We start from the raw sequence: 12,031 nt of genomic DNA on the forward strand, positions 1-12,031 counted from the left end.
GAAGATTGGCTAACTAGCAGGAAACAGAGTAGGCCTAAATGGGTCATTTTCTGGTTGGCAAGATGTAATGCGTGGTGTACCACAGGGATCTGTGCTGGGGCGTCAAATTTTTACAATTCATATAAATAACTTAGATGAAGGGACCGAAGGTATGGTTGCTAAATTTTCTGATGACACAATGATTGGTAGGAAAGTAACTTGTGAAGAGGACATAAAGGGGCTACAAAGGGATATAGATAGGTTAAGTGAGTGGGCAAAGACCTGGCAAATGGAGTATAATGTGGGAAAGTGGGAAATTGTCCATTTTGGCAGGAAGAATAAAAAAGAAGCATATTATCTAAATAGTGAGAGATTGCAGAACTCTGAAATGCAGAGGGATCTGGGTATCCTAGTGCATGAATTGCAAAAAGTTAGTTTGCAGGTACAGCACGTAATTAGGAAAGCTAATAGAATGTTATCGTTTATCATGAGGGGAATTGAATACAAACGTAGGGCGGTTATGCTTCAACTATACAGGGCATTGGTGAGACCACATCTGGAGTACTGTGTACAGTACTGGTCACCTTATTTAAGGAAGGATGTAAATGATTGGAGGCAGTCCAGAGAAGGTTTACTAGACTAATATCTGGAATGGGCGGGCGGGCTGGCTTACGAGGAAAGATTGGACAGGCTAGGCTTGTAGCCGCTGGAATTTAGAAGAGGCAACTTGATTGAAACATACAAGATCCTGAGGGGTCTTGACAGGGTGGATGTGGAAAGGATGTTTCCCCTTGTGGGAGAATCTCGAACTTGGGGTCACTGTTTAAAAATAGGGGGTCGCCCATTTAAGACAGAGATGCGGAGAAATTTTTTCTCTCAGAGGGTCGTGAGTCTTTGGAATTCTCTTCCTCAAAAGGCGGTGGAAGCAGAGTCTTTGAATATTTTTAAGGCAGAGGTAACTATATTCTTGATAAGCAAGGGGTTGGAAGGTTACCGTGGGTAAGTGGAAATGTGGAGTAATCAGTTCAGCCATGAACTTATTGAATGGCGGAACAGGCTCGAAGGGCCAAGTGGCCTACTCCTGCTCCTAATTCATATGTTTGTATGTTCTAATGTTACTAGGTCACTGACATCTGTATTCAAAGAGAGCTAGCTACATCGCATTCTCTGTTGCCAGAGAGCAGCAGGCGGAGTGAGCATGCGGCTTTGTTAGGATTGGAGGGTTCCCCATAGTGCAGGATGCCATTGACTGCAAGCAAGTCTCTTTGCGGGTGCTGCATATCAACTCTGCTGTATTTGGAATCGAATGGCTTCCACACCCTCAATTACCTAGTGATCTGTTGGATTACTGGGCTGCTGTGAAAATTTTCAAGTCCCTTTGCACACTGTAATCCACACCCATGATGACAGCAGTCTGATCTTCCATGGCATCAGTCTGAGCTTCCACTGCAGCACTCAGATGTTGAGTAGTTCCTGCTTCTGCTGCAATGGAAGCTTTGACATCAGCCATCAGGCACTGCATCATGGGTGGGTCCACAAGTGTGCTGCAATGGAACTGGCCACCACTTCCATGCTGGAATGGATGGGCTCCAAGATTTGCATAAAGCCCTGTGCCAAGTTGGTGCTGGACACCTCCATGCTCCTTGACATTGACCACAGGCTTACTTGCGCACTTCCTAATGCATCAATCATTTCATTCTGCATACCCATCAGCATTCATCTGTGCCGCCCCATCAAAGCTGTCATCTGAGTCCTCTGCAGCAGAACTCCATATGACCTTGCCCTCCGGTGAGTTGGTACCTGCACTATCCCATTGTGTACTCCCACTGCCTTCTGAACAGGTGGCTGGAAGTCCTCCTTTCCACCTTCTGCAGCAAGGTCCTCAGTGCAGCACCCAAAAACCTTGGAGCTCACTCTCTCCCACCTTGTGCCATTTGTCAATGTTTCCCAGGTCAGATTTGCTTCCTGTGCCAGTACCTCCTCCAGCCACAACACACCTCCCCTTTAAGAAGTGCAGGTTAGTTTCAATTCGTGCTGGTCAGTCATGATATTGTTCCCCTGTTGATGTGTCCAGCCAATCAACAGCATTGTTAACACTGGCTGGATGCTGAAAGCAATGAAATGAACAGGCAGCATAAAGTTGGTGTGCTGCCTGTATCGCAATTAACTGGCACAAGTTATTTGTGCGTCACGATCTCCATGTGCATTTTTGGGTGCTATCAAATTTAACCCCTAGAGAGTACAAACGGCAGGTAGTTATGTTAATTTATGTAAAACACGAGTTTGACTCCAGTTGCAGTATTATATCCAATTCTAGCACCACACTTTAGTAAGGAATTGAAGGCTTTGGAGAGGGTGTAGAAGAGATTCACTAGAATGGTTCCAGGGATGAGGGATAGCCTGGAGAAGCTGGGGTTGTTCTCCTTATAGCAGAGAAGACTAAAAGGAGATGTGAAATCATGAAGGGAGTAGACAGAGTAAATAATGATAAACTGTTTCCAATGTCTGAATCAGTGCACAGATAGAAAGTGACTGGCAAAACTTTTTTACGTAATGGGTGGTTAGGATTTGGAATGCATTACCTGATAGAGTGGTGGATATAGATTCAATAGCAGCCTTGGAAAGGGAATTTAAATACGTAAAGGAAGAAAAATTGCAAGGATGTGGGAAAAGGGGAGGAATGGAATTAACTGGATTGTTTGACGAAAGAGGCGGAGCAGACGCGATGGGCCAAATGGCCTTTACAGGCTGGAGCATGTTAGGTAGGGAGAGAAGGGAAGAGGAATGAACACGGGAGTTTTTGCAAACTGGGAACGTATTACGGAAAAATGACCTCTGGCGTTTCGGAAACAACTTTGTTACTTGTGAGGTGTCTACAGATTACAGAAGACGGTTAAATATTTGAAAGGTGTGCATAACTGTACAGAAATGAAAGCAGGAATCGACAAAATATGTCTTAAGTCTATAGCTCTTCTAAGAAAACCGTGGCAGGGAATTAACTGTCGGATTTTTGAAGTGAGTGTTAAGTTTTTAATGAGAAGGATTTCTGGATCTGTTTACTTTATGACACAGAAATCTTGGGTATACTTAAATTCTTGAGTAGCTTTGAGAGAAGCGGGACGGCATTCTTTACTCGAGAGCAGGCACACGGATACACCTGCGAGTTAAACGTGCCAAAAACTGCTGTACCGAGCGTGTTTTGCTCATATACCGGTTATCAAAAGTCTCCAGTGTAAGCTCTGCTTGGTGCTGAATGAACCTGCGGTGGTTCGCCAGATTCAAAGGGATTGTGAGTGGTGAGGTGGGAGAGGCGCGGGGAAAGGTGATTTAAATTGCAAGGCTCCAGGGGAGCTTTTAGTGCCAGGTTTGAAAGTAACTGAGCGTCTTTGTATTTTCCTCTTCCTTCCAGACTGGTTCTGAAAATGCTGCTGCTGAAGATCAAAGTGGCGGTGGAGCAAAGAGCGGCGAGGCAGCTCGCCACGTCTTCTCCTTCTCCTGGTTAAACTCACTGGCTAAATAGAAAAATCATACACCTGATAACATCAACGCGAAGCATCTTAACCCTTCCAAATAATATCAATAATCGTAAAGAAAAAGTCTGATCTCTGGACTTCTACTCAAATTTTGAAACTGTTGATCTTTGTAGATTTGAGGATTGCTTACTGAAACTGCCTGGGTTAATTTCAGTACAGACGGTGTCGGGCAGAGATGAAGGAACTATAAATGATTAAACATTGTGATGGAGTGGTGGAAATTTCTGGGAAAGTTTTGGATCATTTCCAGTAAACTGTGACGACCGCAAATTTTAATTCTTTTAATATTTACTCGGACCCCGCCATCAGTGAGATGGCGATGTGAGGGTGGGGGAGGATTGACAAAACGTGTAACATGCGAGTGATGGTTTGTATTTCCAATTAACAGTGTTTGTGTGCTTTAAGATTTCATGGATGAACACACTGCGGCGACTTCTAGTGACTATAATCCGACCAGCAGGAGGCTTGTTCGCGTTCTCGCTTCTCGCGTCTCGTTTCATTGATTAAAATCCTCACATTGCTTCTCCCACACAAATATCCGATAAAATTCCGGCGCAAGGATGTACGAAACGGCTACTCAGCAACACGCGATGTTTATTCAGTTTTTACTCGCCTTGTGTTATCGCAGATAATTCCCTCTGATTTTTTTTAGTAAATCAACAGTATTAGTTAATATACACTGCCTCCACAATAAAGCATAAAGCGAACGTCACTTTGCAGCTTTTATTAAAAATATAAATTTAGACATTCTCTTACACAAGAAAAATGATTGGGCACCAATGTGTTTATTATCTAGAATTCTACAATGTAAATCGATTGTCAAATACAGTGTTAACTTGGTTGAAATGCACACCTTAATAGTTTAGCGCTATAAAAATAAACGGCTAATGTCAGAGCAGCGCTATGATATGTGTTTTTATGTGATAGATGTCAGATCTTTGGCGACTGCTATCTATTTGCCGATTAGCTCCATTATTTTCCTGTTGCTGTATGCTTGTTGGGCTAGCTGCTCAGCTCTAGCCATCTCTAGCACTTCTCGGAGAAGATGGAATGTTAAATCCAGGGAAATGGGAGGGTCATCTAGCCTTTTGCCTCGTTCTATCATCTGATCCCCTTCCTCCTGGTATCTGCTGTCAACTTCGCCCAAATCTCCAGCCTGGTCTTGTAGAAGGCGCTGAAGTTGGGTCAGTTGCATTGAGAATGCTCCGGCTGAAAGGGCCATTTCTCGCGGGTTTGGAGTAACGGGAGAAGCATCCTTGTATGCTTTGCCCAGATGCATAAGGTATTCCTCTCCAATGCGCATCCAAAGCGGTAAAACTGATTCTTCAAGTTGTGATTGTGGATCCGAGCCGTTTTTAGTTGGTGGGGAGCTCTCAAATGCTCGGCAGTCATCGCTGGGGAGGAACGCAACCAGAAGGATAGCAGTGCAAAGCAACATTGGGGTCTTCATTTCAGGGAGCTGGGAACCTGGAACACAAAACGATATTAAAATTGCACTAAATTCTTGCTGTATATCCATTATTAAGAGGAATAATAAAAAAAAATGTTCGAGCAGTTTTTATAGTTATTTAGAAGCCGTTCGTTAAAGGGGGGACAAATACCACATGATGTAAACACAGGAGCGGTAAGTCAGAGATCAAATTAAATTAACTACTTGAGTTTTCACCATCCAGCGTTAACGCGTATTAAAATCGGAGCAACGTTTGACTTCTCAATTTTTGTCTGCTCTTGGAACTTTTACTTTGACCATCATATTAGTAGATGAAATCATTGGCACCAAATTAAACAGGATTAATGCTCCCAGTGACTACTCATTTGCTTTTGATGTTATATGTACGGACACTTGATGTTCATGCACACATACTGCATGGCCAAGACTTCGTCTGACTTTATATCTAAAACTTAGTTTTTTCATCAATTATCTGAAACAGTTGCATCAAGAACTGTAAAATATATCTTTCATTTCCTTATTCAAAACTACAACCACCTTTGCCATCCAGTGTAAAGTGTAAGAAATTAAACGGCGTCTTCAATATTGGTGGCACAAAACGAATCTAATTTTTAGAAAGCAAAATACTCAGGATGCTGGAATCAGAAATAAAACAGGAAGCACAGAAAAAAATGTTTCTAATATAAAATGTAATTCAAGTTATCTCAACAGCTTTCCTTCACATAAAGCCCGCTTTTTAGCTATTCCTTAATATCGACATCTGAGGTAATCGACTCTCCTGCAACATTAAGACATTCAATATCAGGAGCAGATCCCAACTTCAAATTACAGGTTATTTTAAAAAGTGAAAAAAAATGTTAGCCGCTATAGAAAGAAAAAGTGAGTGGACAAGAAATAAATATACACCTTAACGGCAACTGGTGTCTCTGGTCAGTCAGTCCTGCAGCCTCGCTCCGTCCAGATGAGATTGCAAAGTGATAGGAAGTTATTTGGGGTACAGGCTGACTCCTGCACTTTTATACTTCCTTCTGAGCTTTGGCTGTCACGTCTGCAGCCTGGTTAGTGACGCAGAGCATTGGAGCAGCGTGTCGGCGCATTCATGAATGGTGAGGGGGCGGAAGTTGCAGATTCCCCCCCCCCCCCCCCCCCCCCCCCACCCCCAACACACACACACACACACACAGTCATCACACTACAATGGCAAACAACGGGTGGCTCATCTTCCCAACAATCGGTGTCCGTGAAGCCGGACGCTGCTTTTCTGTAACGAGCGACCCCAGTCACTCGCAAGACAGGTGGACCCAGTATCTTACTGGGTTATTTCCCCAAAGAAATATCTCAAAGTGGCAGCACAACTGGAAGTTAAACTGGCAATTCACGGTTATCATTTCGACAGTGAGCAGCGTTCAAGCGAACATGAAGTGAGCTGTGTAGGGTAACATCCATTTAAAAGGGGTTAAGGGATGTTACTGACATCGGAATCAGAGAGGAAATAGGGTTGTAATAAAATTGGAGTTTGATCGGAATTAGGACAGGAGTAGGATAAGAGTTTTACTGTGTTCACAGCTGGATTGTATGAATATGGGATGGGTGTGGAATTGCATTTGTTTGAGACCGGCCTGGAATTGGGATTAAGTGTCAGAACTATCCGAAGTGCTGAAAATTATAGAGCAGCCACATCTCCTTGACGAAAATTCATTTTGAAGTTAGCCGCAGGTCGGTATTTCCTTCATTTCGATTGATTCCGAAACCACTTGGTTTCGTATTCCTTACCTTTTATGAAAAATACTTGCATCAATTCCATAACCTGTTACTAGGAGGTGAACTGAAGATGAAGGATTTTGTGCAGAAGGGAATTTATATTCTTAATAAATTTGTAAATTAAAACAAGGAATTTACTGTCAGAGTTTGTGCATTGCTATCCTGCTGCACGGGTTTAAAGGCAAAGAAACAACCCCTGACAGTGGCACCAAGTGGTCTTCTCTTGTAATTTGAGACGATAATGGCTTCAGCCAGTTTGGCGGATATATCTTGAAGGATCTCTCAAAGGTTTACTAGAACTCTGCTCGACTGACACAAAGTGGAAGAAATTGCCTTCTGTATATTTTGAGTCGTGGAGTTTCTTTTAGCACCGAGCAAATTCCAGCACAAAACTTCTTTTTGGTCAGTTGGGCTGTGAATCTGGCTCACATACAATTACAAAGGTTATTTTTGACGAGTGAATCTATCCGAACAATCACTGTGGAGGATTCAAATGTTGCAAATAAAATTTAGAACAAGAACTGGAATATAAATATGTTTCCCTATTATGGAAATACCGGGTTTATAGCGCGTGAAAGAGTTCTATGTTTTTTCAATAACTTATTCCTCTTTATGATTTTTTATTTCCAATACATAGTTTTATCTAGAACATTTTGCATATTTCCCAGTAATGATTGCCAAGTTGCTGCCGAATCTTCCATGTTGCATATATCTTCTGCACTTTCCAATGACCTGCAGAAAAAAGGAGTGCTTCTCCGGCTGGTCATCATTGAGTTGGGTCGTGCTGTTTACAACTGGAAGAGTACGGGGTTGTACGGTAGTAATGAGCATTGGAGCGAGAATACTGTACCTGGTATGAGGCAAACCAGATGGAAAAGAGTCCGATTGAAGTTGTAAAAGTTCACTGTCAGGGGGAAGGAAAATTAAAATCGTAGAATCACAGAATAGTTGCAGCATGGAAGGAAGCCATTCGGCCCGTCATGTCTGTGCCAGCTCTCTGTAAGAGCAACGCAGCTAGCCCCACTCTCCCTCCCTTTCCCAGTAGCCCTGCAATTTTTCTTCTCTTCAGATAATTATCCAATTCCCTTTTGAAAACCATGAATGAATCTGCCTCCACCTCACTCTCAGGAAGTGTATTCCAGATCCTAGCCACTGGCAGCATTTAAAAAAAGTTTTTCCTCATGTTGCCTCTGGTTCCTTTGCCAATCAGCTTAAATCTTCTGGTTCTCAATCCCTCTGCCAATGGAATGGTTTCTCTCTATCTACTCTGTCTAGACCTCCTCACAATTTTGAACACCTCTATCAAATCTCCTCTCAACCCTTTCTTCCCTAAGGTGTATAGGCTCATCCTCACCAATCTATCCACATAACTGAAGTCTCTCGTTCTCATGAATCTTTTCTGCACCCTCTCCAATGCTTCTACATCCTTCCTAAAGTGTGGTGCCCAGACTGGACACAATACTCCAGTTGGGGTCAAACCAGTGTTTTATAAAGGTTCACCATAATTATTTGCTTTTGTTTTCTATGCCCCTATTTATAAAGCACAGGATCCGATATGCCTTATTAACTGCTTTCTCAACCTGCCATCCACATTAAATGATTTGTGCGGATACACCCCAAGGTCCCTGTGCTCCGGCACCCTCTTTAGAATCAGATCCTTTATTTTATATTGCTTTCCCTCATTCTTCCTATCAAAATGAATCACTTCACACTTCTCTGCATTAAATTTCCCTGCATTAAATTTCATCTGCCATGTGCCCACCATTCTGCCAGTCTGTCTATGTTCTCTAGAAGTTTATCACTATCCTCCTCAAAGTTCACAATATGTCCAAGTTTTGTGCTATCTGCAAATTTTAAACTTGTGCCCTGCACACCCACATCTAGGCCATCGGTATAGATCAAGAAAAGCAGTAGTCCTAACACTGACCCCTGGGGATCTCCACGATATACCTTCCTCTAGTCCGAAAAACAACCATTCACCACTACTCTCTATTTCCTGTCACTCAGCCAACTTCGTATCCATGCTGCCACTGTCCCTTTTATTCCATAGGCCTGAATTTTGCTGACAAGCCTGTTATTTGGCACTTTATCAAATGCTTTTTGGAAGTCCATGTAAATCACATCAACTGCATTACACTCTCTGTTACCTCATTGAAAAATTCAATCAAATTAAATAACATGATTTGACCTTAACAAATCATTGCTGGCTTTGCTTAACTAATACCAAGTGACCGTTAATTTTGTCCTGAATTATCATTTTCAAAGCTTTCCCATCACCAAGGTTAAACTGACTGGCCTGTAGTTGCTGGGTTAATCCATACACCCCTTATTGAACCAGGGTGTAACATTTGCAATTCTTAAATCCTCTGGCACATCTAAGGAGGATTGGAAGATTATGGCCAATGCCTCTGCAAATTCCACCTTTACTTCCCTCAGTATCCTAGGATGCACTACATCTGGTCCTGGTGACATCAACTTTAAGTATAACCAGCCTTTCTAATACCTCCTCTATGAATTTTTAGCCCATTCAGTGTCTCAACTACCTCCTCTATCATGATGAATTTGGCAACATCTTCTTTGTAAAGACAGATGCAAAGTGTTCATTTAGTACCTCAGCCATGCCCTCGGCCTTCATTCATAAATCCCCTTTTCGGTCCCTAATCGGCCCTACTCCTCCTTTTGCTATTTATATGCTTATAGAAGACTTTTGGATTTCCTTTTATGTTGATTGGCAGTCTCTTCTCATACTCTCTCTATGCTACTCTGATTTCTTTTTTCACTCGCTTTCTGAGCTTTCTATATTTAGCTTGGTTCTCACTTGTATTATCAACCTGACAACTGTCATACACACTCTTTTTTTGCTTCATCCTACCCTCTATCTCTTTCATCATCCAGGGAGCTCTGGCTTCATTGGTCTTGCCTTTCCCTTTAATGGGAATGTACCTCAACTGTACCCAAACTATCTCCAGTTTAAAGCCAGCCCATTGTTCAATTACAGGTTTTCCTACCAGTCTTTGATTCCAATTTATTTGATTTGATATTTATTTGATTCCAATTTACCTGAGCCAGATCTATTCTCACCCATTGGAATTGGTGCAAATGGAATTTAATCCTGAGAAGTGTGAGGTGATGCACTTTGGGAGGTCTAACAAGGCAATGGAATATAAAATGGATGGTCGAACCCTAGGGAGTACAGAGGGTCAGAGGGACCTTGGGGTGCTTGTCCATAGATCACTGAAGGCAGCAGCACAGGTAGGTAAGGTGGTTAGGAAGGCATACGGGATACTTGCCTTTATTAGCCGAGGCATAGAATATAAGAGCAGGGACGTTATGATGGAGCTGTATAAAATGCTGGTTAGGGCACAGTTGGAGTACTGTGTACAGTTCTGGTCGCCACACTATAGGAAGGCTATGATTGCAATGGAGAGGGTGCAGAAGAGATTCACCAGGATGTTGCCTGGGCTGGAGCATTTCAGTTATGAAGACAGACTAGATCGGCTGGGGTTGTTTTCCTTAGAGCAGAGAAGGCTGAGGGGGGATCTGATTGAAATATACAAAATTATGAGGGGCATTGATAGGATAGATAGGAAGAAACTTTTTCCCTTAGCGGAGAGGTCAATAACTAGGGGGCATAGATTTAAGGTAAGGAGGTTTAGAGGGGAGTTGAGGAAGAATTTTTTCACCCAGGGGGTGGTTGGAATCTGGAACACACTACCTGAAGAGGTGGTAGAGGCAGGAACACTCACGACATTCAAGAAATATTTAGATGAGCACTTGAAACGCCATAACATACAAGGCTACGGGCCAAGTGCAGGGAAATGGGATTAGTTACGATGGGTGCTTGATGGTTGGCGCAGGCGCGTTGGGCCGAAGGGCCTGTTTCTGTGCTGTAAAACTCTATGACTCTATGCCTCTATGACTCTACTCTGGATTGCTCCTTGTCCTTTTCCATAGCTAAATTAAATTTTGTAATATTATGATCACTGTCCCCTAAATGTTCCTCTACTGACACTTGATCCACTTGTCCCATCTCATTCCCCAGAACCAGAACCAGCAATGACTCTTTCCTCATTGGGCTGGAAGCATACTGATGCAGAAAAGTCACCTGATCACACTTCAGAAACTCTTGCTCCTCTCTCCCTTTTACACTATTATTGTCCCAGTCTTTATTAGGATAATTAAAGTCCACCATTATAACTACTTTTTAATTTTTGCACCTCTCTGTAATTTCCTTACGAATTTGTTCCTCTATATCTTTCCCAATAGTTGGTGGCCTATAGAATACACCCAGCAGTGTGATGGTGCCTCTATTGTTTCTTAGTTCTAACCAAATATATTCTGTCCTTGATCCCTCTAGGACATCCTCTTTCTCCAGCACTGTAATATAATCCTTATTCAATACTGACAATCCTCCACCTTTCTTTCCTTCCTTATCTTTCCTGAACACCTTGTATCCAGGAACGTCTGGTACCCAGTCCTGCCCTTTTTTGAGCCAGTTCTCTGATATCGCCACAACATCATATTCCCAAGTGGCTCGCTGTGCCTGCAGCTCACCAACTTTATTTATCACACTCCATGCATTCACGTACATGCACAGTAAACCCAATTCAGACCTTATTACATTCCGTCTTACTCTGACCCTACCTAATAGCTTAATATTTCTTACTCTAGTGCTAGCTGTCTCTCCCAATTCTTTGTGCACTTTGTTTTTTAATCTCTAATGTTACCTCTTCGTTCCTATCCCCCTGCCAAGTTTGTTTAAACTCTCCCCAACAACACTAGCTAACCACCCCACCAGGATATTGGTCCTGGTTCTGTTGAGGTGCCACCTATCTGGCCTGTACAGGTCCCACCTCCCCTAGATCCAGTCCCAATGTCCCAGGAATCTAAAGCCCTCCTTCCTGCGCCGTCGCTCCAGCCACGCATTCATCTGCTCTATCCCCCAATTTCAATACTCACTTGCCCATGACATAGTGAGTAATCTGGGTATTACTACCTTTGAAATCCTGCTTGCTGGTTTCTTTCCTAGTTCCATAAAATCTGCCTGCAGGACCTCATCACTCTTTCTAGCTAGGTTGTTGGTACCGATAAGGAGCACTACCGCTAGCTGTTCACCCTCCCCCTCAGAGTCCTCTGCAGCCGCTTAGTAACATCCTTGACCCTGACACCAGGGAGGTAACACACCATCCTGGATTCATGCCTGCGGCCACAGAAACACCTGTCTCTTCCCATAACCATAACATCCCCTGTAACCTTTGCTTTCCCAATCTTCTTCCTATCCACTGTACAGCTGACTCAGCTATGGTGC

General features: G+C 42.9%; 2 protein-coding genes across 4 annotated transcripts in view; one reads left to right on the forward strand and one right to left on the reverse strand.

Moving 5' to 3' along the window:
• The window catches only part of LOC137370005 (tripartite motif-containing protein 54-like), a 139,439-nt gene that overhangs the window by 91,967 nt on the left and 35,441 nt on the right, over positions 1 to 12,031 (forward strand). The window contains exon 10 of one of the 3 annotated variants that reach the window (XM_068031919.1): positions 3,389 to 5,200. The exons of 1 other annotated variant lie outside the window; for it this stretch is intronic. In XM_068031919.1, coding sequence (XP_067888020.1) covers positions 3,389 to 3,499 — 111 coding nt within the window. In that variant the 3' untranslated portion in view covers positions 3,500 to 5,200. Of the gene's footprint in view, positions 1 to 3,388; positions 5,201 to 12,031 lie in introns of those variants that run through there. One more of the 3 variants, XM_068031921.1, reaches the window with a different exon arrangement.
• Positions 4,290 to 5,931, reverse strand: LOC137370006 (corticoliberin-like). Its single transcript, XM_068031923.1, has 2 exons — positions 5,869 to 5,931; positions 4,290 to 4,979 (listed from the first exon to the last, which is right to left on the reverse strand). The coding sequence occupies exon 2, from the start codon at positions 4,960 to 4,962 to the stop codon at positions 4,465 to 4,467; it is 498 nt and encodes a 165-aa protein (XP_067888024.1). The 5' UTR covers positions 4,963 to 4,979; positions 5,869 to 5,931; the 3' UTR covers positions 4,290 to 4,464.

This window comes from Heterodontus francisci, chromosome 5 (genome assembly GCF_036365525.1).
Source record: "Heterodontus francisci isolate sHetFra1 chromosome 5, sHetFra1.hap1, whole genome shotgun sequence".
In the NCBI taxonomy this organism is placed as follows: Eukaryota; Metazoa; Chordata; class Chondrichthyes; order Heterodontiformes; family Heterodontidae; genus Heterodontus; species Heterodontus francisci.

Coding starts and splice junctions, on each gene's coding strand:
- LOC137370006 (XM_068031923.1), bottom strand. CDS start 4,962: ATGAAGACCCCAATGTTGCTTTGCACTGCTATCCTTCTGGTTGCGTTC.